Here is a 25,848-nt window from a genome sequence, read left to right on the forward strand (position 1 = left end):
AACTCGTCAACTTTGTGTAAATATGAATAATAAAATATACTTTGTATTCTATTCACATTTTTATTTTTTAGTAAGATTTTTTTTTTAATTAATAATTGAAATTTACTTTACTTTTCTAACGTAAACAGTACGTTTATAATTCATTTTTTAGTTAATAAAACAAAATAAGAGAAGAAAACAACGATTTCACAGTCTTTATTATTTATGTCCACAACCAAGAAGTATAAAACTCAAAAGTAAATTTAACTTACACTAAAATAGGACGGTATAAAATTAATTTAAAATTGATTAAATCAACTCATCATATGTTATTAAAAATTCATTACATTATTAATATTAAAGTAATAAAAAATATATTTTTACTTATAAACTAGTTTCAACGTGACCGAATTTCAAGTCGCTTAATTTACTCTCAACAAGATTTAAATCATTTATTCTTTCCAAAGTGTTTACATCCGAAGGTTGCGACATATTTGAAGTAGAAGCTATTTCATCTTTACTATTGTTAACACTTATGTTCCAAGTGTATTTAAAGTTTGATTCGTTATTTATTGATAGTTTTAAAATGTTATTTCTTGATCCGCTACTAGTTTGTAACGGTTTTTCTATTAACCCCGTTGAATTGAATGGCCATCTTTTCTTAGTAGAAATATTTGTTGTTAGATCATTTATCTGATTTAGTACATCTGGAATCAGAAATATTACGATTACTTTATTAATATGTGAATAACGCAAAACAATATTGTATTTGCAATTGTTGCAATGTTATTACATATGTAATAACAATTATTGAAGTTAAACTTCTTTACGCACGCTTGACTTGGGGAGTAAGCTGGTGAATATGTGACGAGAGCGTTACGAAAAGTGTGATCAGGCGAGTCGAACGGAAGTTGAGAGGGAGATATAATTTAGTGAAGATAGAAAGAGGGAGTGTTACGTTTCGTATACTACTGTAGGGGCATCTAAATAAGTTTTACTTCAGTCGTGTGGTCTAAAGCACACTCGTTTTATTGAAGTAAAATTTCTTCACTTACGCTTGACTTGGAGAGTAAGCTGGTGAATATGTGACGAGAGCGTTACGAAAAGTGTGATCAGGCAAGTCGAATGGAAGTTGAGAGGGAGATATAAGTTAGTGAAAATAGAATGAGAGAGGGTTACGTTAAGTATACTACTGTAGAAGCAACTAAAGAAGTTTTATTACAGTCGTGGGATCTCAAGCACACTCAAAAAATAAATAAAACATTGTTAAAGAAGTGCCAAAGATTTAGAATAGCCTAAGTAGTTTCCAATTACACTAAAAAGTAAGTTACAAACAGACAAGGAAAAATTCAATATAATAGTAATTTTTATTTCTTTTACTTTTATTTCGTCACTGTACTGCTGTAAGACTAACGCCGAGTTGCACGAAAAGAAATTAAAATTTAAGTAGTGATTAAACTAATTTAATCGTAAGAATTGTATGAAATTCTTGTGATTAAATTAGTTTAATCTCTACTTAAATTTTAATTTTGTTTCGTGCATCTCGGCGTAAGTCACACAAGGCGGTAAACCTTGTCCTATTAAGAAGGAAATTGGAACTGTATACACTACACAACTATGCTTCATTAACGGGTTTCAATTGTTTTCCAACACATATTGCGAGTAGATGAGTTTTAAACTTTAACACTTGAAAACTTAACTATGTATATGTCCTACTATCCTACTTAATATTATAAACGCGAAAGTTTGTGAAGGTGGATGGATATTTGTATGTATATTTGTTACTCTTTCACTCAAAATACTGCACCGATTTTAATGAAACTTGATACGTAGATATCTAGAGATCTAGAATAATACTTAGGCTATATCTTATGCCAACATTCCCACAGGATCGGAAGCTACGCGAGTGAAACCGCGTGGTGCAGCTAGTTTACTATATATTATATATTCTATGACAAATTAACAGCAAAATACTTGTTCATGAAGTCATCACTAACTGCATATTCTACTAACATATATAACATATGTGTAGTAATTTTGAATTACAATTTTCAAAATGCTTATTAAAAAAATAAAAAAACATTCTACCTGTGATTTGTAAACTTGTGTCGTCATCCATGAAACTTTCCTTTTCCGATCGAACACTTTGTTGCGGCTGTGATTTCAATTCAACAATATAATCTTTATCAAATGGCACCGAACAAAGCCTACTCAATACTGCCTTTCGTAATGAGGACCTCGGTTTAAAAGGTGAATACAGGATCGACGTTTCACGTTTCTTACTTTTTATTTCTGATAAATTGCAAAATTCATCAAATTCTATTGAAAAACTTAAATCGTTAATTTTTTTCGATCTCAAACGCTTCGTTAACATCGCTAAAGGTAATCTACTAGTCGATGATCTTATATTCGTACGAGGGAAGATACTCCTTGTAACATTATAAGTTTGTCTCTTAGGTGAATTTATGTATGTGTTTCCATTAACAAAATTTATTGTATGCGTTTTATTTTTATTTTCTACTGGTTCCTCATAAAATTCTTCGTCATTTTCTTTTGGATTGAATAAGCCGTTGATTCGTTTGACTAAAGTGTATAAAAGTTTGAGACGCTTTATTATTTGGTCTACAGTCACTGTAGTATTTTGGGCTTTCTTTTTCAGTTCGTAAATGTGACCATTCGCCGAACTTAAGAGATTGCTAACAATTTTACACTCCTCCAGCACTGAAATTAAATAAATATACGATTATTATCGACATCGTATATCTATACATATAATTTAATATTGACCTCGACCATTAAGATATAAAGTTTTTTGATCTATATATTAATATGTGAAGTAAACACTACGTACCACGTACGAGGAGTTTGTAATTTCTCACACTTATAATTTATATAGAGAAGGGGTGCAGAAAGCTAATATGCTTTTAAAATTATGCATAATAATTGTGTTTGCAGGCAAACGAAGAAAAACCGACTTTAATTATATCGATATATCGACAAGTAATACAACGTAGGTAGACGAAAAAATAGTCAAGTAAATACGCATTATCAAAGATTACTCCAAAAGTTGTAATTAGATCTCGATGAAATTTAAATGTGGCCACATGATAAACATCGGCTTTCGATTAAATTAAAAATCATCAAAATCGGTACACACGGTAAAAAGTTATGCGAATTTCGAGTTCCCTCGATTTCTCTGGGATCCCATCATCAGATCTTGGTTTCCTTATAATGGTACCAAACTAAGGATATCTCCTTTCTAACAAAAAAAGAATTATCAAAATCGAACATACATAAAAAATATATATATACGGTCGAATTGAGTACGTAACCTCCTCCTTTTTTTGAAGTCGGTTAAAAAATACATTAAATCAATTTTAAAAAAACAACACTGTCATGTATTTGACATACACATATCTTTGAGAACAGAACCTTAATAATGTTCAAACTTATGATTTAAATTAATTATAGTCGAATTTCGACCACTGGGCGAGAGCTTATAAAATAATATTAAATACTTAGCGATTATAAATAATATTAATAATCGCTAAGTATACAATCGAAGTTTTAATCTGATGATAAAAAATTATTGTTTCAAAACTTCAGTGGAATCCTCATTTATTATGTCTTACAGGCTTAGTTCCGCGGCTGACTCGATGAGAAAACTATGACACACTGCTCGATTAGTATACTTTAGTTAGTTTCATAATATATAAAAAAATATTTATATTGATAGAGACGTTTTAGCTATAACCTATGTATATGTATCTCAAAAGCTGAGGATTCATTTAAAAAGGTAGATGTTCCGACAGTTAGATCACAATATTTATACTAAAAGTTTATATTTGAATTAGCTGACTCGTGGAAATTTCTTTGGGCGTCAAACTTTTATAGTAGACTCCGAGTTCATAGACCACTATAGTTTCTGGTTTACTCCCACTTTAATATTTTTCTTCCCATATCTCTTAAACCATACAACATAATGTTTAAAGCAGAGCACTGTATAATAGATACTGAAAGCCTAAACCGTAATTTAGTTTTTTCTGTCTGTCTGTACCTTAGCCGCGATTTATACCGAAAGTACCTAAATGATATTCAATGAAATTTGGCATAATTTTTTTCTTAATACGAACTAGAACTCTGTTTATTTTTTTATTAAGAAATTCATCATGATTCCTACACAACTACTCTTAGTATTAGGTCCAATTTAATAAAGACCCAGAATGTAGAAAAACCTTCAAATTTATAGTTCATTTTAAGTTGTCATGTATACCTGACGTCGTGTTGGCGCAACGGTTATAGCCATGGATTGTACCTGTTGCGCTGGCGGATGCGGGTTGGATCCCCGCACATGACAAACATTTGTAGTGGCCATACAGGTGTTTGCCGTGGTCTGGGTCTTTGTGCAGTCCTTGTGGGTCTCCCCACCGTGCCTCGGAGAGCACGTTAAGTCGTCGGTCCCGGTTGTTATCATGTACACCTGATAGCGATCGTTACTCATAGTAGGGAATATATCCGCCAACCCGCATTGGAGCAGCATGGTGGATTAAGCTCTGATCCTTCTCCTACATGGGGAAAGAGGCCTATGCCCAGTCGTGGGATATTACAGGCTGAAGCGTATTCATACCTGGGACCTGTTTCACCTGTTGTGGATAAAGTTTATCATGCAAATAAACTACGATTAGACTTTAAGAGCAGGAGGTAAAATAGGCCATCAAGACCTGTTTTACGTCAATTAATAAACTACAGCTTTTAGATTCATTTTTGCGAATAGAAATATCTCATAAATACAGTGGAGTTGGATATATACGAGTATAGAGAAAATAACACATCAAATACTTTTATCTGTTGGATATCATCATCCGTAAAATAGCGTTATCCACAACTGATGAAACAGCCCCGAAATCTTTTTATGTAAAACATCACAATTTCAAAATAATGATGCATTAACATGGATTCATTACTAACGTGGTAATATTGCACCCAGGTTTTAATATTCACGATAAAAAATTGCTTTAAACAAGTTAAACCAAGCTACCTATTAAAATTAAAAAAATTAAAATAATCTTTTATTAGTGTCAAAAATCTAAGTAAGAATTGGAAATGGAATCACAACTATAAATCCTCATTTAGAAACAATTTCTATCACTTATAAAATGACTGAGTAAAGATTATTTTAATGATTAACTTACCCTTATTTAAATTTGTCAAAAGAGGTCCTAATTGTTCTTTGCAACTCAAAGCGTCAGGTTCAAATTTTTCATATGCGTTGAAGAACTCGAAGACAACTGAACCTATATTAATAACAGCACATACTTTACTGTTATTATATGTGGATTCCTTTGTTATCTCCAATAATTTTTGATGCATCATTTGTCTCGCTTTCTATGAATAAATAAATTTTAAATAAATAAATATGTGTAATACAATACATAGTAATCTGTACTTATGATAAGCAACTAAATCACTGTATTTTGAGTAACAGCTGGCTGACATTGATGATAATAATAATAATAATAACAAATGATAACCATTTTTTTTAAATAAATGTACATATAAATAATACGTCAACAAATAATTACATGTTACACCCAAACTCGAGGCGAGAATTAAACCTACAATGCCTCGCAATACCGTGCATGTATATCTGAAAAAAATTGAAAGTGACTAGAGATGTGTTACGGAAAACAGCTTCGTAATTAAATGGACGGATAAACCTTATACATAAAGTACATAATTTTTTTTTCCAAAGATATAATTTTGACATAATTCGTACAGAATTTATATTTCAGTTCTTTCTCCTGTAAGCAAAATCACTGTTTCTTAAACCAGCCACCTATAACAAGATTTCATTAGCATCTTTTCAAATTTAGCATACCTTTACTTATAGACCTATCATTTTAAAACTTTGTATTATTAGTGTTTTAACTGATTACAGAAGCTTATAATAAATATAAATACATTACATCAGCAAAAGCAGCTGGATCCACTATCAAGAATACATTATCCCTGATTTGCAACGACTCCTGGTTCCAGATGTTGATCAGGATCGAAGAGTGGTGACTTTGTGGTGATAGCATAACTGCTGGTACTAAATGGGGATCCAATGCTTCTAAACTAGCCAAACCACTGCGTAGACATAATATCCCTGAAAAATATACACATGTTTGTCATTATAAACATACTACTTTTTATTAAACTAGACAACCCAACAAACGTAGCCCTGTCTTGTAAATTTTCCAACTTTCTTTCTGCCCAACTTTTCTAATTTTTCAATTCTTAAGAACCACAAAGTTTTCTGTATAAAGTATTAGTAAACTTTGAAAATAATGCGGCTAGAAGCTGGATTAAACAGCTGTTCTCTAGTTTCGCGCTTAGCAACATATTTAGCCATTTATTTTTATTTATGTAGATCTTTAATTACCCACAAAAACTGCATAAAGTTATTTAATTGACAAACTTTTTTTATATACCCCTAGGTTGGGCGCATGCAACATCAGGGGGTCGAAAATACATTGCCGACCCTACACGTCTATCAATACCTTACATCTTCAAGACTGTGGCTACCTCACTCAAAATAGAAATACAATGCCACTATATGGTATATAATTTAACTGTGCCTGGCTCATTCAGATTTTGAACAAGACATTTAATGTTTAACCTACCTCAATTAATTTTATTCTATCTAATGTTTTAATTCTGTACATTTCTTATTTTACATTAATAGAAATCTATTTTACTTTATATATGTCAGTCACTTCAGACTATTTCAGTCCACTGCCGGACATGGCCTCCCTAAGTTCGCACCAGACATCCCGGTTTTCCGCAATCCTCATCCAGCCTACACCAGCAATCTTACGTAGATCGTCGGTCCAACGGGCCAAAGGACGTCCCACACTGCGTTTGCCAAGACGCGGTCCAGGACCCGTCTGCTCCAACGGCCATCGGTCCTGCGACACAGATGACCAGCCCACTACCACTTCAACTTGCTAATGCTGTGGGCTATGTCGGTTACTTTCGTTCTCTCGCGGATAGTCTCATTTCTAATCCTATCTTTAAGAGAAACCCCAAGCATAGCCCGCTCCATTGCACGTTGAGCGACTTCAAACTTGTGGACCAGTCCCTACGGCAGTGTCCACGTCTCGGCTCTGTATGTTAACACAGGCAGGATGCAGGCGAAGACTTTTGTCTTCGAGCATTGCAAATCTTCGAAGTGAAGACTCAACGAAGCCTGCCAAACGCCGCCAATCCCAACCAAATCATCCTATCGGCCTCCTTCTCGAAGTTGTTGCGGCCTAGTTAGATAGTATGGCCTAGGTAAATAGAATCCTGAACAACCTCCAGAAGGGTCCGGTAATCGATACCGGTCTCAGTATGACTTTGTTGTTAATCATAACTTTCGTTTTGTCCAAATTCATATCGAGACCGACACGTCGGGAGGACTCGTTTAGGCTGGCCAGCATCTGGCCTAGCTCATCCAACGTCTCCGCAAAGATGACGATATCGTCGAATAATCGATAATCGATCGTGAAACGAAGGTACGATATGTATTCGCCGTTGACGTTGATTCCCCGTTCCCCCCAATCCAAGGTCTTAAAGACATCCTCCAGCGCAGTGGTAAACAGTTTCGGTGATATTACATCTCCCTGTCTTACACCACGCCGAAGTAAAATGGGTCTTGTTCTGTGGTCCTGGATACGAACGGTCATCGTCACCGCGTCATACATACATCTCAGTACTTCGATATATGGCCAGTCAATATGACATCTCTGCGGAGAGTCCAGGCCGCCTAGGTCTCGACAGAGTCAAAGACTTTCTCGTAGTCCACAACTGACATACACAGTGACTGGATGTGGTCCACGGTGGTGTAGAAATTTCGAAACCCAGCCTGCTCTGGTAGTTGGAATTCGTCGAGTCTTCTGGCGAGACGATTCGTAACAACCCTCGAAAACGGCTTATAGACGTGGCTCAGAAGTGAGATCGGTCTGTAATTCTTCAACAGAGACTTATCGCCACTCTTAAAGAACAGCACCACCACACTTCAGAACCACGCCTCCGGCGTGGTACCTCGGTGGATGACGGCGTTAAGGCGGTAAGAGTCTTGCCAAGGCTTTTTAGGGCAGGTCGCCCTGCGGCTTTAAGGAGCTCAGTCGTAGCTCCGTCATCCCCGGGGCCCTTCCGTTTTTAAGCTGTCCGAGCCCTGCACTAATCTTATCTTCTTCGAAGTCCGGGATACACCCCGAATCCGATCTCTGAATAGATATGTCAAATATATTTAATTGGTATAGATAATTGGATATTTCGATCATCATAATATTTAATAAATAATATCATTTCAAAACTTACTTTTTTGATCAGATGAACATGACATAGCAAATGATCCAATCTGCAATAATCTCTCATTGTGCAAATCAAATTCTTTTATAAAACTGCACTTTTCTTCCAAATCTACATCACTATCATGACATGTACATTTCCCTTTAAGACTTGTTTCAAAATGGCTTTTCAATACATCTGCCGGCGTCACATTCTGACTAAAGCAATGAATTACTAATGCCAGTAAAGCCGTGTTTGTATTCGTTTCTAAGGCATATAGGACATCTTTTAAGACATCTATCAGTAAATTGACATTAGATGGCATTAAAGGTAATTTCAAGTTAGAAATTGTAGGTTGAACCATATCTAGATTACCATCAACCAATTCACTTAATAAGGCCTTTGTTTCTCTCAAAACCTGAAAAAAATCACACACAAATTATAATAGAAATCCAGTTTACATTTACTACTACTGAATATTACATTGGTAATGAAATAATTACATTAGATAAGTTAAAGAGCTAAGCTAGCTCTAACTAAACTTGGGTTTAACAAGGCCAATTATGTAATAACCAATTAAGTAAATCAATATCTTGTTAACAAAATCAAATGGTATCAAATTAACCCTAGCTTTGATAGCTTGAAGAATTATTAAAGATAAAAAGTAACTTAATACACAGTTTTAAAATTGTACCTTTTCAAGTACAAATGAATATTAATAAATAACGGCTCTTATATAGACAAAAACCTTTATTAAAAAATTATAATAGAAAACCAAGCAAAGAAACTTACAACTTGACAACGAGCTTTTACAACATGTTGGTCATCATATAAACAGTACCGATACAAAGTCATTGATGATAGCAGTAGTTCATCTATAGAAGTATGTAATCCTTTGATGCATTCCACTAACTAGAAAAAAGTTACACATTTTAATATATTTACCACAACTATATAACTTTGTTTTTGAAATGTAGTCTTCTACAATTAAGAAATAAATTGTTTTTGCACGCCTCATAAGCGAAGCAGATGAGATTGAGAATAATTTCCCATATTGTTTCACAAGAAAGTGGGATACAAGAAACTTCTGGATGTTTAGGTATTATTTTAGATGAGATGTTAGGATGAGAAGAAGGAGGAGGAGGAGGAGGAGGATGAGAAGAAGGAGGAGGAGAAGGAGGAGGGAGGTGGAGGAGAAGAAGGAGGAGGAGAAGGAGGAGGAGGGAGGTAGAGGAGGAGGTGGAGGAGAAGGGGGAGAAGAAGAAGAAGAAGAAAAATCAGTTTACAAAGATTTTTCTTTGACAGGGTAAACCACAAACTGCTGGTGGCAAAACTCTCAACTTTTGGCTTAAAAAAGAGCCCTTTCTTTTGTTTTGGATTTCTTCATATTTAACGGGTCATAATTCCGTTTTATCGCGCTTAGTCTGATGTTATTCAAGGACTAATTTTAGGACCACTTCTAATTAATATTTTCATTACGAAATTACTAATTGCATCAATATTTCCCAATGTTTAATATATGCATGACGTTAAATCTTTACAAGACAACAATAAAGTTTTTGAGGCGTGTAAGTTAAATGGAATGGAGCTTAACCCTTCCAAATGTTATCTTCACCTTCCATATTACCTTCACTAGTAAACGATTTTTAATTGAGAGAAAATATTTTATTGAATTGCACCCATTGCAGAAATTGGACTGCATTCGCGATTTAGGTATCACTATTGATGCTAAGTTACGTTATAACATACACATTTATATAACACACAAAAGCAAATGCAGGTCGGTACGCAAGATGTTGGGGTTTATCTCATAAACATAGATTAAAAATTATAAACATAGATTAGAAAGTGGACAGAGACAGTTTACGCAATTTTACTACATTGGACAAGGCAAAAGAAAGCCCTACTATTCGCAGCTTTATAAGTTTTGGTTAAACTCACCCTCATACCGGCACAAGCTACTTGATATGGTTTTCTTACACAAACTAGTGAATGGAACTTCTGTACAAAATTTAAACTAACGTTCATACCACGGTATCCCATTTCACTTTTTGCTTATAAAGCCCAGAGAACAAACCTCGGTTATTTTCCCTCATACCTAGACTGATTAAGGTCTACAGAGAATTCAAGCAAGAAAGAACGAAAAATATTTAATTGTTTACAATAGTAAAAATCAAAACAAAATTGATTGAGTATATAAACAAGAACCCGACAATAACCGTCGGGCGTTAGCCCGCCAGACACAACACCTGTCAGGCCGGAGGATCCTCCCTTTTCAATGGTGAATGAGGGACTTCACACACTGTTCATCACCTACAAACTGGCGACCCCGAGCATGAACATCAGCGCAACCTTCAGAGGAATTATATGTATATTTAATACCTAAGCTTACAACTCATTGTAATTTTTTTTAAACACAATTATTTTGGTGGTTCTTATTAAATAAATAAATGAGTCATAAACTTGTTTGTGACCTAGTCATATAAAAACAAAAAGCTTTAAAGCTAAAGATCTATTTATATAAAACCAGTGTAGAGATATTGATAAAATATCTAAATAAATAAAAAAATATTATAATAGTACCTCCTGCTTCCATTGAATGTGTAATTCTTCGTTATCTTTACAACTGTCGCAATATATAACACTAGACAATTTACTGAGAACATCAAACGTCTGATCAATCCAGTTGACAAAATACATTGTTGGAACAAGAATAGAATTATCAAGTGAATCTATTTCATCTTTTACAGATTCCTTGGTGAGTTGCTCAATTGACAATAATTTTTTGTGGCACCACGACAGTCTTTCCAGTATACATTGACGACTTTCCTGTAACAAAATTTATTATATTTATAAGATTTTTTTTTAATCTAATACTCAAATTAAATATTAAATATAATACTCAAAATAATGATAAAGAATTACTTGTGTATGATAATAAAGTACATAAGTAAATCTTTTCTTTTCACAAATAATAGGATTATACAGAAAAATCAGAATAAAAAGAGACATCTAAATTATGTAAGAAAAAAGTATAGAAAACTTAATACCTGTAAATATACATCATTAGTATGTTCCAACTTAATAATTTCTAACAGAGACAAGTAGCATTTCCTAATTTGATCCGCACACAATGTGTAAACAGTCCGTATATTTACATGATCTTCATCTCTATATCCATATTTACAATTGTTATGTAAATTTTCACTTATTTTTTGCAATAAAGGATAAATATTTGCTAACAAAATATCCTGAAAATGATATTTGATTAAAACATTGTACTTTTGTGTTATAAAAGATGTTTGCAAAGACATAATCACCAACCACAATATATTTAATACTACTATGCGGATCCTTAGGAAATGTTGTAAGATTTAAAGTGTTCTCAATTATATAACTTCTTTCCATGTTGATAAAAACGTAAAAATGAACTATTCAAACATCAAATTATTGATGTTAGACCAAAGTTACACATAATTCGCTACCTATGTTAAAAAATTCAAATATAACGTATTTGACATTAATTTTAATTTTGACATTTTTAATGTTTACTATCTACTGTCATATACAGCCATCCATGGATCAAGCATACTTCATCCTAGACATCCATCACAAATAAAAACAAATCGATAATTTATGAATGTTAACAAAAGTGTCACAATAAAATTAAAAATATTTTTAAGCAATATTTAATATCTTACAAATTTTGGATCTGTAATGTTTGCCACACATTGGCATGTTAAATATTTAAATAATAATCATCATTATTATGCTATTTAACAACAGAACAAACTTAAAAAGCGTATTTAAAATAATTCAAATCTGTAAAAAAAAGGGTCTGTACTTATGTACGCACGCTTCTTCTTTACTAACTAGCCAACTCTTTGCTAGCCAACTTTAAAAAATAAAATAAAATTAATAATTAAACGTAAAAATTTACTCTCATAAAGTCATAATTTTTCCCTAACGGCCAAAAAAGGATAACTTCAAAAAAATGGAATAAGAATATCTTTATATATGTGGTAAAAAAGGAATATTGTTACCTTACCCTTGTACTAATCCCTTTCTACCTCTGTCAAAAAATTAAGTTTTAACTTTTATCTGTTGCGAAACAAAGACAATTTAAATTGTTTAATTTATAAGCATAAGCCACAGAGTATAGTAATACTTGGCATAAGCCTCTTTGGCATAAGCTTTTGATAGATTCTTTTAACTCTCTATTTGCAAGAAATAAACAGAATTTATTTAGAAAGTACGTTAAAATGAGTGAATTAGTTTGGGGCATTAAAAACGGCGATATAGATCAAGTTAAAGACATAGTGGAAAAAAATGTAAGTTTTGTATATACCGCAATAATTAAAAACTGATTCGTCATTAACATAATTTCAGTGATAAAAATCACAAAAAAATGCAATGTATTATTGCAGTCGAACAATAAGTAAATTAATGAAACCTTACTTTTCGTTCTGATATAAGGTCTCATAAAAATATTACGTATTTGCTTGAATATAAGATCTTTAAGTAAGAAAGTTATTATTTTTACAGAAAATTGACGTGAATGCTTTAATTGATGGCCGGGTTCCTTTACATTATGCAGCAGATTATGGTCAAACAGCTGTTGTGAACTATTTGTTGGATAAAGGAGCAGACCCCAATGTAAGTAGTCATTTGTTATACTTCAATGCTGATTTCTGGCAATAAATATTAGTAGACTGCTTTCGAATAAAATTATATTTTAGAGAAATGTACATATTTCTGTCTAATTTTTGCACTTAAGTAGATACTATTCCTATATGTACATAATTTTCTAATGTATTAGAACTTTAATTAGCTTGTTATATGTATGATTATTTTTACAGGTTAAACTTACTGTTTTCCTTTGTCTTTTTCATTCCATTTACATTGGTGAAATCACCTACCCTTCTGGCACAACAGAGTCATTAAATCCAAAAATTAATTAATCTTACTGCTGTTAATCTATTTTATATTGTTTTAGATGGTAGATAAACATGGAATATCTGTGATACTTGCGGCTATTTGGGAAGGACATACTGAATGTGTTAAAGTATTATTAAAGCATGTAAGTGTTTCAACTGGAACTTTTTAAAATAATATTGCAACTTGAATTATAGTTACAAAACAATAGTATTATGATATTGATTAACAAATGCTTTGTATTTGGCTGCACTGAGTAGGCAACCCACAACTGCCAGTACAACAGCTAGTGCTGTGACAGTTGTGCCAATGCAATGTATCCATTTTTATTTAATTTTGTTCTATATACTATTATATTTTGTTATATCTACTCACAGATTATACTGACTTTAGGTGTTAAAACACAAAGAAAAGAATTATCCAATTTAGTGCAGTCTTTATATAGTTTATTTTTTTACAAAAAAGCGTGAGATATTGAGATATTGATTATTTGATAAAAATCGAATAGCACCACCTCACACCTGTACCCAAGCTTGATATTTTCAAAGACCGTCTCCCTCCCACCCCCTGCACCGATTGCGTGGTACGGGTACATTTCCTAATTATAATTATTTTTTCTTAGGGTGCATCTAAAAATGGAAAAACACCAGATGGAACACCATACATTGATGCAGCAGAAAAAGAAGAGATCAAAGATCTGCTAACATAGAGATTCATTATTGTATAATTTAAGTTTTAATTCGCTCACATTCTAGTTTCTTAAAGCTATAAGAAAATTGTTTGAATAAAAAAAAAAATCATAAAATATTTATATGCATTTATTTATATTGCAATTATTTTTGTATGCTCAAGGTGAAAAGCATATGTCATGACTGCGTCCATTAGAAGTATTTTCTTTTACAAATATCATTTAATTGTTAATGTCATGAAACTAACTAAATGCACATAGGGTATTGAAATGTGTTGACATTTTATTGTATATTCCATTTCATTACAAATTAAATAAAATATGAGCAAAATAATTTACAAGAATAACTGGTTTCCCAATTATCTCTTAAATAAACTAATACAATGTAGTTTTTGGAACTTTTTTGTTAACCATAATTTAAAATATTTGTAGTAATAAAAAAATCAGTTATTTTATTTTGGATTATCTTGAAATTTCTCTCATTACTTAAACAACCATCAATGAAATGATTTATACATATTTGTAGCATTTCATACTTCGAGAGGCCTATACTCTATATCTAGCAAATAACTTATTTTATATTAAAGAAGAGTAGGCAAACACTTAAAAAGTAATTTTTATTGCTAAAATAAAAACAATATTCATCTAAACTTTTGTTTTATTTCAAGTTACCAATTTAGAATATCAATATCACTCATAGTCACTCATAAATACTGGTAAACTGTAAAAACAATTATTTTCTAGTAAAATTAAATTAACAAAAGAACTACTTATGTTTTAAAAATTCAGGAGAAAATTAAAAATTTAACGAAAAAAATATTGTATAAATCTCAACAGCAACAAAAAAGTTTAATATTTTAGTTTTAACTTTAAAATTCATCTTTACCAGTTGTATATTTCTTATATTTATTTTTAGCTGGTGGACAATAGCATGCATTCTTTTGTGCATCTAAATATGATTTGCATCCAAGGGTTAATGTACCGGTAAAAAGAAGCTTAGCTGCACCTTTACAACCTGAAACAAAATTATAAAAATATTAGATTCTTAGTCATATTAAAACTTATTTATTTTAGGACAACTTACAAAACATACACTAATGCAGATTTTACAAAAATGTTTACAATAATTTGCTGAGAGTTGTTTTATTTACAAGTTGCCACGGCATGGTTAAGGACTGTTCCATCTAAGTAGTATTTATTTTATTTATTTTAAATTTGTATAAATGTAAAAAACAAAAACCTAAACACTCCCAATAACAAATTCTTATATAAATTAAAATTTACAAAAAGATAGAATGAACAAAAAATACAATTTATCCATAAACAATAACAGATTAACGTTAGCTAAAATTTTTTTTAAAAGAAAGATTATATATAAAATATACACTCATACATCTCATGAAAAACATACAGAACATGATAGATATTGAAGGACATCGTGATTCATTTAATGTCAAGATAGAGGAGATGTAAAGCTTGCAATAAGTTTATTTTTAGATTTTGGAAGGTTGTCTGAAAAAATATCCACATCAATTTCATTGGTTTTTGTTACTCGGTTATACTGTTCAAATAATCTGTTCATGGTAGCATTCTGACCTAATTTTGTTTTTGAACGTTGAATCAAAAATGGAACATATTCACTTGCACGGGGGATTTTTTTTTTTTTTTTTTCGAATTGTAGAGTGCTGTTGGCCCTAGCGGCCTTTACAGCGTCACCGGTGAGAGGGGCCGGGCACTAAGGCAAACCGGCCGACACGGAGAAATGTAGTGGGCGCATTTATATATATTTTTTCTACAAGATCGGGGCTATCCAACATACCGTTAACAAATCTATACTATAACGTAACTTTTTATTTCTTGTTCATTCTCGTAACAATTATTTCGTTCGTCGAGTTGCTATTCTCATTGCTAGGCGTTTTGCTATTAGCGTGTTTCGTGTGAAGTAGGGCTGCGTAAGCAGCCATTGGTGGAGTTCGCGGTGTGGATTAGACTCGGCACTATATAAGCGCTGGTGCTGTGCTCCTCCAACATCTCATTATTGATAGTATAAGACTGTGAGTTCGGGTGAGTTCCACGTGAGAATCATATATATTTGCATTTATCGATGTTCAGTGCCAAACCGTTCCTCTCACACTAGTGGGCTAAGCGGTTTAAGTCCTCTTGTAGAAGGATAGTGTCATGTTTTTTATTTGTTTTGCAATTTTGAGATCGTCGGCGTAAAGAAAGCATTTGCTGTGTTTAAATATTCCTACAATGTCATTCACAAATATGTTAAACAAAATTGGCCCAAGAACCTCCTTGGGGACACCTGATTGGGTAAAAAATGTTTGAGACGAGTATCCACTGACAACTACCCTGGAACTCCGAGTGCTCAGATACGAGCAAAACCAATCCAACAAGTTACCTGTTTTACCAAAAGGTTGAAAGTTTGTGAAGAAGAATAACGTATATGTAAATTTTATATTATATTATGATTAAATTTATGATTTTCATGATTATTTTCATGACTCAAAGTAGTTTAATCTAATTTGTGTTTAATCTCAAAGAATGTTTTACCACTCTAAAATGTAGAATTATTTTATGCACATTATTGATGTCATTCATTAATTATTCAGCCTGTTGCTGCAGTTGGCCCTACTTTCAGCAGAAACAGGTGTAGGATGGATTTCTGCATCAAAACAGACTTGATGTAATCATCATCATCATCCTCATCATGACTTGATGTAATATAAAAAATAAATATTATAAGTCAGCTGTTTTCTAAAACATATAGATGAGTTACCTTTTCTTAGAGTTTAGGACAATGTCTGTATTGAACATACAAATATATTCAGAACATAATTATATAACAGCAATGAAATTTTGAATGACAAGAGCCTAAACTGTTTCAACGAATTGGCCAAGCTTATATTTTCACAATTAAGTATAAAGGTACCTTTCGTAATCGTGTTCCCTGCTACATTGATGTCCTTATAAGTATCACAGTAATTATACAAACATCTCTTAAACTCTAAATCACAAACTTCTTTCCCACTGTTACAAGTGTCATAGCATATATCGTGAGCATCACAACATTTCGTCATCTCTTCCAATGGTAAATACTCTGACGAGATTTCAAAACCAAGGGAGCCACAGCCATCAGATTTCGGAATATGATTTCTATTCCGTACAGGTTTTTGTCCTAAAACAAAAAAAAAATAAGAAACATAATAATAGTTAATTCAATCAAATACATTCTTATTTTTTTTTTATGTATTTCAATTTTTTTTTTTTTAATTTACCTTCGGGACAAGTGAATATGCAGTCTTCTTCAACAGCAGCATCAAAGACCTCATGTAAAGACTTAAACTTTTCAGCAACAGTTATAACATTTTTAAATACATCACCAAACACTGTTTCGGCAGATAAAACTGCATCTTTTAAATTTCGTAACATACTCGATCCTATGCCAGTATAAGCGTAAGCCGCAAAAGTCAGAATATAAATAAATATCTTCTTATATGGGATCTCCATTGTTTAAATGTAATGACATATGTAGAATTTGTATCATCTCTTTGAACTGCTTCAAACGACTGACGTGGTAAATAAACTATGAACTTGGATTAGTATATTGTTATTTATATCTTGAGCAAATCTATTTTTCAGTATTTTTTTTTTTTTTGTTAGACAAAATCTGACATTGTCAGTTGTCAGGAAAGCTGCCAGGGTGAAAATTATAAAAAAATTAAAATATAAAAATAAAATTAATATGTATACAAAATGACCAGTCAATTGACGTCACAAAAAATTAGGTCCGATATGTTGTGGAAATCACCCTCATGTATGTTTTGTATTGTTTGTAGTTGACCGTTGCGACATGACCATCTAAAAAAATAAAAAAAAGTGTGTGTATAATATGTACGCACGTAAGAAGTTCACGTTGCTAACTTCTTTGTTGCTAACTTCAAAATGTCGGGTTTTTTTCGTGAAGAAAAAGCCGACACTTTACTATATTTAGCTGTAACAGTCGGCTGTTACCTTTAACACAAACATTACGCTACTTAACATAAGAACAGACGACCGTTAATTGAAAATTCGTGCGTGTCACATAGTCCCGTTTAAATTTGATCGATATCTGATGACTACTATTTGAGTATTCTTTAATGACGCGTATTTATTTACTTGACTATTTTTTCGTTTACCCACGTTGTATTACTTGTGGATGTAAATGAAGTCTGTCTTTTTTCGTTTGCGATCACACACAATTCTTTGCTAAGCTAATTACGTTATGCCTTACTTCCTAACCACTACTTGTATTATACTCTACTATACTACTCTCATTTTTATATTTTTTTTTTTCAATGTAAATTTTGTTAAAATTAAATATTTAATATAATCGTAATAAATCAAGCTACTTGCGATCTTTCATCTAAACTCCTGCTTAAACAATCAATATAAATTTATATAATATTTGTATTTCATATTGTCATTTTTACCTGGATTAAACTAAATGACAAAATAAAACAAAAAATGTCTAAAATCTAAATGGGATTATGATAAAAATGAATTCATATGCATTATTATATTTATTTTGACATTAACTTAAATCAAATTATTCACTACTTTTAAAGTAATAATTTATTTAATTTATCAACAATCACTAATTCAATTTGCTCTATGTTCAACAATAACAAGACAATATATATATATTTTATCTTGAACGCAACTTTATAGCCACTACCCACATGCGTATCCGGTAGCCATGTTACTTTAAAAAGTTATCCTTTTCCGTTTTGTTGTCGAGAAAATGACGGGCTTTAGTAATAAGGTGAGATAAAATTGGCATTTTTTTAAAGAATTAAGTATTTATAAAGTTAAATTTTAATTTCTAAGTGAAGCCGTGATGTTTAAAATATTTCCAGTGAATAATTTTTGGTAATTGTATAGAAATTATGATAATTCGTGACATACACGTGCTGACTTGTTAGGAGTGTAGTGAATAAAATAATCTTAAAACGTGATTTGGCTCAACACTTTGCGTATATCTTTGCATATTTTCGCCGACTTTAGTTTTTTTCATTAAACCTTAAAGATAATTGTAATATAATATTTATTTTTAAAATTGAGGTTATACTTGTATAGCGGTAATTGAGTGTTGTCAAATAAAATATTTCTTATAGTAGTGCGTTTGTTTTAGGCCATAGTTATCGATGGCCGTGGCCATCTGCTGGGCCGTTTGGCCGCAGTTATTTCCAAGGTTCTTTTGGAAGGGAACAAAGTTATTGTTGTGAGATGTGAACAACTTAACATCTCAGGAAATTTCTTCAGGTAAATGTGACTGAATAAGATTCATTTTATGAATTAAACAATTGTTTATAAAAAAATAAGTAATATAAAACCTACTTTGATGTTCTGTTATATTTAATAAAAAAAAAATGCATTAAACATGCATGCGCACATTAGAAATGTGTTGTTAGATGCATGTTCAGATGATGTTGCTTTGGGTAATTTGCGACTGAAAGCTATCATGTTGCCACTTTGTTATTTTCTGATTTATTTTATTACATTATTCATATACACATGTCTATTCAACACAATTAACAATATCTTTATTAAAATTACAGGAACAAGCTGAAGTTCATGTCATTTTTGCGCAAACGCTGCAATGTGAACCCAGCGCGTGGACCATTTCATTTCAGAGCTCCTTCAAAGATTTTGTGGAAGACTGTCAGAGGTAACGAACTTAATTTTAAGTAACAAATGATAGTTCTTGTTATTTATTATAAATCTAATTATTAAATGGTAAAGTTGAGGCGGTAAATAAATGTAGCATGGTCCCTTTAATTTGAATTAATAACATTTGTTTGAAGTACTGGAAAAAGAAAATTATGTTTTTCTGAAATCTGTTCTTCACACACATAAGCTAGGAGTGATGTTTTTATCTTCATTTTTTTTTTTTTTCAATATCATGTAACCTTATTCTAATTTGTTTAATATGTAATGTGTCTACAAATTATAAATGTTTACTAGTGTTTGACCATAACTGATTTTCAGTCAAAACTGAAACCGAAATTACAACCTTGGTCTCAGTTTCATCAACTTTTAAACAAATACTTGGACGTACACGATTTCGACTTTATATTTTAAATAATGAGTTCTTAAAAATATAACTGATAATTAAATATCAATTTTTGAAGATATGGGTGCATAACATATTTACTAATCTCTCAGTCAATGGCATTCTTCTAGAAAAATTGAGTTTCAGTTTGGTTAAACTGGCCAAAACCAAACTATATTGTTGTAATCATATGTTACTTATAAGAATTTTTTACTGTTTTTCTCAATCAAATTAGTTTCAATTATTTTGTATTATATTTTAGAACAATTCTAATGATTATCTGTTATTCATTACCTACATTATTTGACATCTTGTGATAATTACTATATTTATGAAGCTAATTATAACTAAGTATTTATTTAATGTTCATAGATCTTGATTATAATCGAATGTTGTTTTTCTCAGGCATGATCCCACACAAAACTGAGCGTGGAAAGGATGCTCTTAGAAGGCTCCGTACTTATGATGGATGCCCACCTCCATATGACAATCGTCGCCGTGTGGTTGTACCAGCTGCCCTGCGAGTCTTCTGTTTGAAACCTGGCCGCAAAGTAATTATATACTATAATACGTATACTTAACAAAAATGTATTCTCTAAAATTTAAATTTATATGTTTTGATAAATTTTAAAGTACATTTGAATTTTTATACAAAAACAAGTAAAAAAATTCCTATTATATCTTATTTTTCTGCTATTATTACTACTGAGCTTAGAGTATGCTATTGCTTTCATCATTGAATATTTTGTATAGAATTACTTTGTTATGGGCTGGTTTTATCGTTTTAAAGTTTTATTAATTTAGTATTACACAATATAACAAATTAACAATGAATTAAAACATAGCATTAGGTCCTCTGTAATACCTCTATAGAGTTAGTACAAAATTATAGTATAGAAATTATCATTATCCACCAGCCAATTATTAAAACAGTTGATTTTCGTAATCTTTGGTAGTAGTTTCTTCTACAATAACTTTTTTATTTGTAAAATTATTGTATATTGTTAGGTGTTACAAAAGGTATTTTCTTATTGTTAGTTTTCATATGATGTTTTTATTTGGGTAATTTGCGACTGAAAGTTATCAACTACTGTTGAAATTTAATAAAATTCTGACTATCAATAAGCTAAGCATCCCATACAGTCTGTACTCTTTTTTACTCATGTTTTAAATATTTTCAGTACTGTCATGTTGGCCGTCTATCTCACGAAGTCGGATGGAAATACCGTGATGTTGTCCGTAAACTGGAGGACAAGAGAAAGTTCAAGACCATCCATAAGGTTGCTTATGAAAAGAAACTGAAGGTATGACGCAGTCACCGTTATCTATAAAAACATTGTAGATTTCTTTTTATTTTTTATAAGCAGTCCCGGATTAATTGCAATATGAAATTTTGACACTGCTTAAATTTCAAATTAACAACATTTAATAATTCTTATTAGAAAATTTTTATTTGAATATATGCTTAATTAAATTTTATACACTAGACAGTTTGTTTAACAATTTGAATGTTAAAATAAAAGCATATTTTAGTGACTACTTTAACATGATGATTATATCAACTTACCTACATTATTTGATGTTTATGAAAAGAAAATATACCTGATTATATTAAACTTAGAAACATTGAGACTCAAATAAAAATATGGATTGCTTACAATTTAATATTTTTGTTGTAGAAAATCACCAAGGAAGCTGGAGAGAAGGTGGCAAAGGTTACAGCCCCCTTCAATGCGGTCATGCAATCCTATGGATACAATTAGGATTTAGGAAGTTATATAAAAAATAAACCTTTGGTTGCCCAAATTTTGTTTTATTGTGAATAATGTTCTGCCAATATATTTTATACCAAACAAAAGTACACTTTATATTGTACATTTATTTAATAAGGGAAGTTAAAAATAAAATCCTACTAATGTTGTAAATTGTCATGATAGATATTTGTTACTCTTCGACGCAAGCTCCCGTAGTCTACCGCGGGGTTAAATTCAACCCGAGCACTCGCACACTGAGAAAAATAAACAAAATTTGTATTTTTTTGTAATTTACATATAATGGAATAATAGTAACAAACGAGAAAAAAAATATGCACAAAATTCAGCTCAGCTCCTACTGATTTTCGTTGATAGCAAGAAGGGCCTTAGCTTCATCTAACAGTTCTTTCGATATTGATGATTCGACTTTAAATGATGAAGTCTAAACTTTTTGTAATTATTACTTCGGGATTCTTGCGCGTCTTCGGTCAATTGTCCGATAGGTAAAGTATTTTATGCACGGACGAAAGTATATAATACCAATTATAACTATTTACGTACAGTTGGGCTGTACTATATGTGTATTCACCGAACTTTTTTGAATTAAATAGCCATTCCAGATGACATAGTTTGTAGTATTATGTACATTCGTTTTATAAATTCTACGTCTACACCTATAATGTCTGCAGAGCAAAAGTAATTCTTAAAAAATCTCCGAGCTGTGTTTCCGTCATTACTATTTCCAGTGCCTTGTCGAGGTTTATCGACATTCAGTCCCATTTCCTCCCTAAACCGCTTTTGTACGAGTTTTTTCTTTTCGTCTTTGTTTTTTTTTTTTTTCAGGTGAAGTAGCTGACCACTTTTCAAAAGACATCATTACAGCCTATACAGTCCACTGCTGGACATAGGCCTCCACAAGTTTACGCCAAAAATAGCGTGAACTCATGTGTTTTGCCCATAGTCACCACGCTGGGCAGGCGGGTTGGTGACCGCAGTACTGGCTTTGTCGCACCGAAGACGCTGCTGCCCGTCTTCGGCCTGTGTATTTCAAAGCCAGCAGTTGGGTGGTTATCCCGCCACCGGTCGGCTTTTTAAGTTCCAAGGTGGTAGTGGAACTGTGTTATCCCTTAGTCGCCTCTTACGACACCCACGGGAAGAGAGGGGGTGGCTATATTCTTTGGTACCGTAGCCACACAGTTCAAAAGACAAGTTATAAGAAATGTGTAAGATCATCTTCATACTCCTATTCCAAGCATGTAGTGGTAACAGTCCTTATTGAAATGAACTTTCGTTCACATCTCGTGTCCTAACTGCCTCTAAGTTATTCATTTGCCGAGGCCACCACAAACTGTACAAGAAGCGCTCGAACGAGTCTTAGTAAAAACTTGTGCCACTTTACCATCAATCATGGTTAAAAATAGGCCATGAGTAATTTCGATTACCTCGCCATTCTTATTTAACAGGGAGGGAGACAGATTTTGTTTTTTGATATCAGCCACAACAGACGCGGTTTTTTCAGGAGTTTCTTTGGCAAATTCTAACAATATAGGTCTGCAATATCTTACATATGAGCAAGTTTCATTCTTCCAAACAACAGTATTAGTTGTCTCATCTAAGTGTCTAATGGGTACAAGTGAAGCAAAAAAAAAGGTCATCTGATATTAAATCGCTTTCTTCGGGCAAAACTTGCTTGTATTCACTCTGTCCTGATGACCCGTCACAACCCCATTTACAGAATAGTTTCAACTTTCTAAAACTGTTTTTGTAAACTGAATCAATTAGTAATATACGCGCCACAGTATGATCCAACAAGTCTTGCAGATTGACTTTTGCACTTATGTTAGTAATGGTTATGCTCGAATCTAGTGGGTAACACATCTTCTTCGCTTCGACTAAAGTTGGATAAGAAGGAAACACTGAGCAGTTTTTGTCCGCCAAACTAAGTCGGAGTGTCCCACATCTGGGGGCACGGTAGTGCCCCAAAAAAAAAAACGAACGCTTACCGTCACGTAGGCGTAAAGTGAAAAATTTATTCACTTTTTATTAATTTTCTGTTATACAATAGTTCTACTAAAGAAAAAATAAAAAGAAGAAGAATAATTGATATACATATAATACAAATAAAAATAAAAAGAGAAAATATATATATAAATGAGACAGGAAAGTCGTCATCTACAACATCGGCAGCCGGTAGTAACGAAACGGCTAAGCCACATATTTTGACTAAGGTGTAGAGTTTGTGAAGTTAGGGCTTGTAGAGTTAGGGCCTGTAGAGTTAGAAGCTTGGCTCTACATGAGATTTGATATCTTTTTGACAGTGCGAGCCATATGATCTCGTCTTGGCAACATTTTACATGAAAATGTTTTTGGTGGGATTGTTCTTTGTTAAGATCTAAGTCAATAAATGTCCCTAGTGCTTCCTCCTTTGAAAAAGGTGTAACGTCTTCAGAGTTCGCAGTAATGTATTTAAGATTTGATACAGATAAAGACAGAACCAAATAGAATATTGGCTTTATTCAACAATAAAATAAGACATAGTAAATAATTAGGTATTGATATTTTGACAGAATGACACTGATGATAATGTCATAGTATTATCTAATATTATAAAGAAGGTAATTAAATAACATGTAACCTTCATGCTTAACAAGGAGATCACATCATTCACCCCCCTTTATGAAGAGACGTAATCTTGAAAGTGGGCTGGAGGTCTGCGTTCTCGAACAGAGCGACGAACTTGTACTCTCCACTTCTGGACTAGCAGGTGGAGCTTCGTTAGAAAGGACCGCCTCCATTTCTAATTGCTCTTCGTCGTCCGACGAGTCATCATCAACGGCCTGAGGTAGTGGCGCTAATGACCTATTAGAGACGGTGTCGTCTCTCGTCCATCCGCTAATCGAACGTAAGAATATTCAGGATTGCTTTGTAACAGCTGTACCTCTTCTACAGCCGGATCATATTTAGAACTCCTTACGTTCTTCTTCATATAAACAGGTCCGGGTGAATGAAGCCAAGTTGGTACAGATTGGCCGTTTATCGAGCGACGAGGATGGTTGAACATACGCTCATGCGGCGTTGCATTCGTTCCCGTACATAAGAGGGATCTTATGGAATGTAGCGCTGGCAGCAAAGCTTTCTCCCAGTTAGCAACGTCTTCGTTATTTGATCTGAGATGTAATTGAATTGTTCGCCACAGCGTACCATTTAGTCTCTCAACCAAACCGTTTCCTTGGGGATTGTAAGGGGTGGTGCGACTGCAAGATGTTCCCAGTGAGGTTAAGAAATGTCTTATTTCATCCGATAAAAATTAACTTCCTCTATCGGAATGGATATAAGCCGGAGTACCAAACATAGAAAATAAATCTTTAAGGCAATTTATGACCGTTCCGGATGTCATATCTTTACAGGCATACGCAAACGGAAAACGACTATATTCATCGATTATCGTTAAAATGTATCGGTTTTGAGTATTAGATGGAATCGGCCCTTGTGAAACCGAACTGGTTATCTAACAAAATCTTGTGCTTATCCAGGAATTTTGACAGAGACATGTTGAGATAACGTTCCAGGATCTTCGAAAAACCTGTAAGTATGGGTCTATAGTTGGATACGCTATCCTTGCTTCCTCCTTTATGTATGGAATGTACAATGGCCTTTTTAAAGGCAGTTGGGAAGACATCCTGAGAAATAAAAAGGTTTATGACGTGAGCTAAAGGTGCAGCAAGAACATCACAAGATAATTTAAGAACACGTGGCGGGATGTTATCCCAACCTGTGGCACAGTCACTGCGAAGCTTCATAATCAGCTTTTTAACCTCAGCTACATCAATTGGGAAAATAACTAGTGAGTTAGGTAGAGATTTCTGTGAAGTGATGGCAATATTTGGTGGTCGAGGTAGTTTGGCTGCAAGATTTTTACCCAAATTCACAAAGTACTCGTTGACCCTGTTCAAAGAGTGTTTTGGGTCACCCGAATCAGTAGGTTGGGGAAGTTCAATTGGAGGACTCTTTCTATGCTTGGTGGATGTTACAGTTTTAATGATGTTCCACAAAGCCTTGGGGCTGTTTTGAGCCTTATG

At 32.8% G+C, this 25,848-nt stretch overlaps 4 protein-coding genes across 4 annotated transcripts; 2 read left to right on the plus strand and 2 right to left on the minus strand.

Moving 5' to 3' along the window:
* Positions 1-179: 179 nt before the first annotated feature.
* Positions 180-11,703, minus strand: LOC123660653 (serendipity locus protein alpha-like). The gene is made up of 9 exons (XM_045595708.1): positions 11,620-11,703; positions 11,346-11,546; positions 10,879-11,124; positions 9,088-9,207; positions 8,326-8,713; positions 5,946-6,127; positions 5,172-5,364; positions 2,068-2,700; positions 180-686 (listed from the first exon to the last, which is right to left on the minus strand). The coding sequence occupies exons 1-9, from the start codon at positions 11,701-11,703 to the stop codon at positions 364-366; spliced, it is 2,370 nt and encodes a 789-aa protein (XP_045451664.1). The 3' UTR covers positions 180-363.
* Positions 11,704-12,434: 731 nt separating this feature from the next.
* Positions 12,435-14,528, plus strand: LOC123660713 (myotrophin-like). Its single transcript, XM_045595761.1, has 4 exons — positions 12,435-12,626; positions 12,841-12,951; positions 13,292-13,375; positions 13,853-14,528. The coding sequence occupies exons 1-4, from the start codon at positions 12,558-12,560 to the stop codon at positions 13,937-13,939; spliced, it is 351 nt and encodes a 116-aa protein (XP_045451717.1). The 5' UTR covers positions 12,435-12,557; the 3' UTR covers positions 13,940-14,528.
* Positions 14,529-14,755: 227 nt separating this feature from the next.
* On the minus strand, positions 14,756-17,653 carry LOC123660712 (group XIIA secretory phospholipase A2). The gene is made up of 3 exons (XM_045595760.1): positions 17,200-17,653; positions 16,854-17,099; positions 14,756-14,933 (listed from the first exon to the last, which is right to left on the minus strand). Exons 1-3 carry the CDS (start codon positions 17,429-17,431, stop codon positions 14,788-14,790), a joined length of 624 nt encoding a protein of 207 aa, XP_045451716.1. The 5' UTR covers positions 17,432-17,653; the 3' UTR covers positions 14,756-14,787.
* A 963-nt stretch (positions 17,654-18,616) lies between these two features.
* On the plus strand, positions 18,617-21,821 carry LOC123660135 (60S ribosomal protein L13a). The gene is made up of 6 exons (XM_045595239.1): positions 18,617-18,725; positions 19,095-19,225; positions 19,522-19,631; positions 20,421-20,566; positions 21,197-21,319; positions 21,695-21,821. Exons 1-6 carry the CDS (start codon positions 18,705-18,707, stop codon positions 21,776-21,778), a joined length of 615 nt encoding a protein of 204 aa, XP_045451195.1. The 5' UTR covers positions 18,617-18,704; the 3' UTR covers positions 21,779-21,821.
* Positions 21,822-25,848: the final 4,027 nt, after the last annotated feature.

The sequence above is a fragment of the Melitaea cinxia genome, chromosome 15 (assembly GCF_905220565.1).
Source record: "Melitaea cinxia chromosome 15, ilMelCinx1.1, whole genome shotgun sequence".
Taxonomy (NCBI): domain Eukaryota; kingdom Metazoa; phylum Arthropoda; class Insecta; order Lepidoptera; family Nymphalidae; genus Melitaea; species Melitaea cinxia.

Coding starts and splice junctions, on each gene's coding strand:
- LOC123660713 (XM_045595761.1), top strand. CDS start 12,558: ATGAGTGAATTAGTTTGGGGCATTAAAAACGGCGATATAGATCAAGTT. Junction 12,627..12,840: donor AAGACATAGTGGAAAAAAAT/GTAAGTTTTGTA, acceptor TTATTTTTACAG/AAAATTGACGTGAATGCTTT. Junction 13,376..13,852: donor TTAAAGTATTATTAAAGCAT/GTAAGTGTTTCA, acceptor ATTTTTTCTTAG/GGTGCATCTAAAAATGGAAA.
- LOC123660712 (XM_045595760.1), bottom strand. CDS start 17,431: ATGGAGATCCCATATAAGAAGATATTTATTTATATTCTGACTTTTGCG. Junction 17,100..17,199: donor CATATTCACTTGTCCCGAAG/GTAAATTAAAAA, acceptor TTTTTGTTTTAG/GACAAAAACCTGTACGGAAT. Junction 14,934..16,853: donor AGGGAACACGATTACGAAAG/GTACCTTTATAC, acceptor ATTTTGTTTCAG/GTTGTAAAGGTGCAGCTAAG.
- LOC123660653 (XM_045595708.1), bottom strand. CDS start 11,703: ATGGAAAGAAGTTATATAATTGAGAACACTTTAAATCTTACAACATTT. Junction 5,365..5,945: donor ATCCAGCTGCTTTTGCTGAT/GTAATGTATTTA, acceptor ATTTATTCATAG/AAAGCGAGACAAATGATGCA. Junction 687..2,067: donor CACAAGTTTACAAATCACAG/GTAGAATGTTTT, acceptor TTCTGATTCCAG/ATGTACTAAATCAGATAAAT.
- LOC123660135 (XM_045595239.1), top strand. CDS start 18,705: ATGACGGGCTTTAGTAATAAG. Junction 18,726..19,094: donor TGACGGGCTTTAGTAATAAG/GTGAGATAAAAT, acceptor CGTTTGTTTTAG/GCCATAGTTATCGATGGCCG. Junction 19,226..19,521: donor ATCTCAGGAAATTTCTTCAG/GTAAATGTGACT, acceptor TTAAAATTACAG/GAACAAGCTGAAGTTCATGT.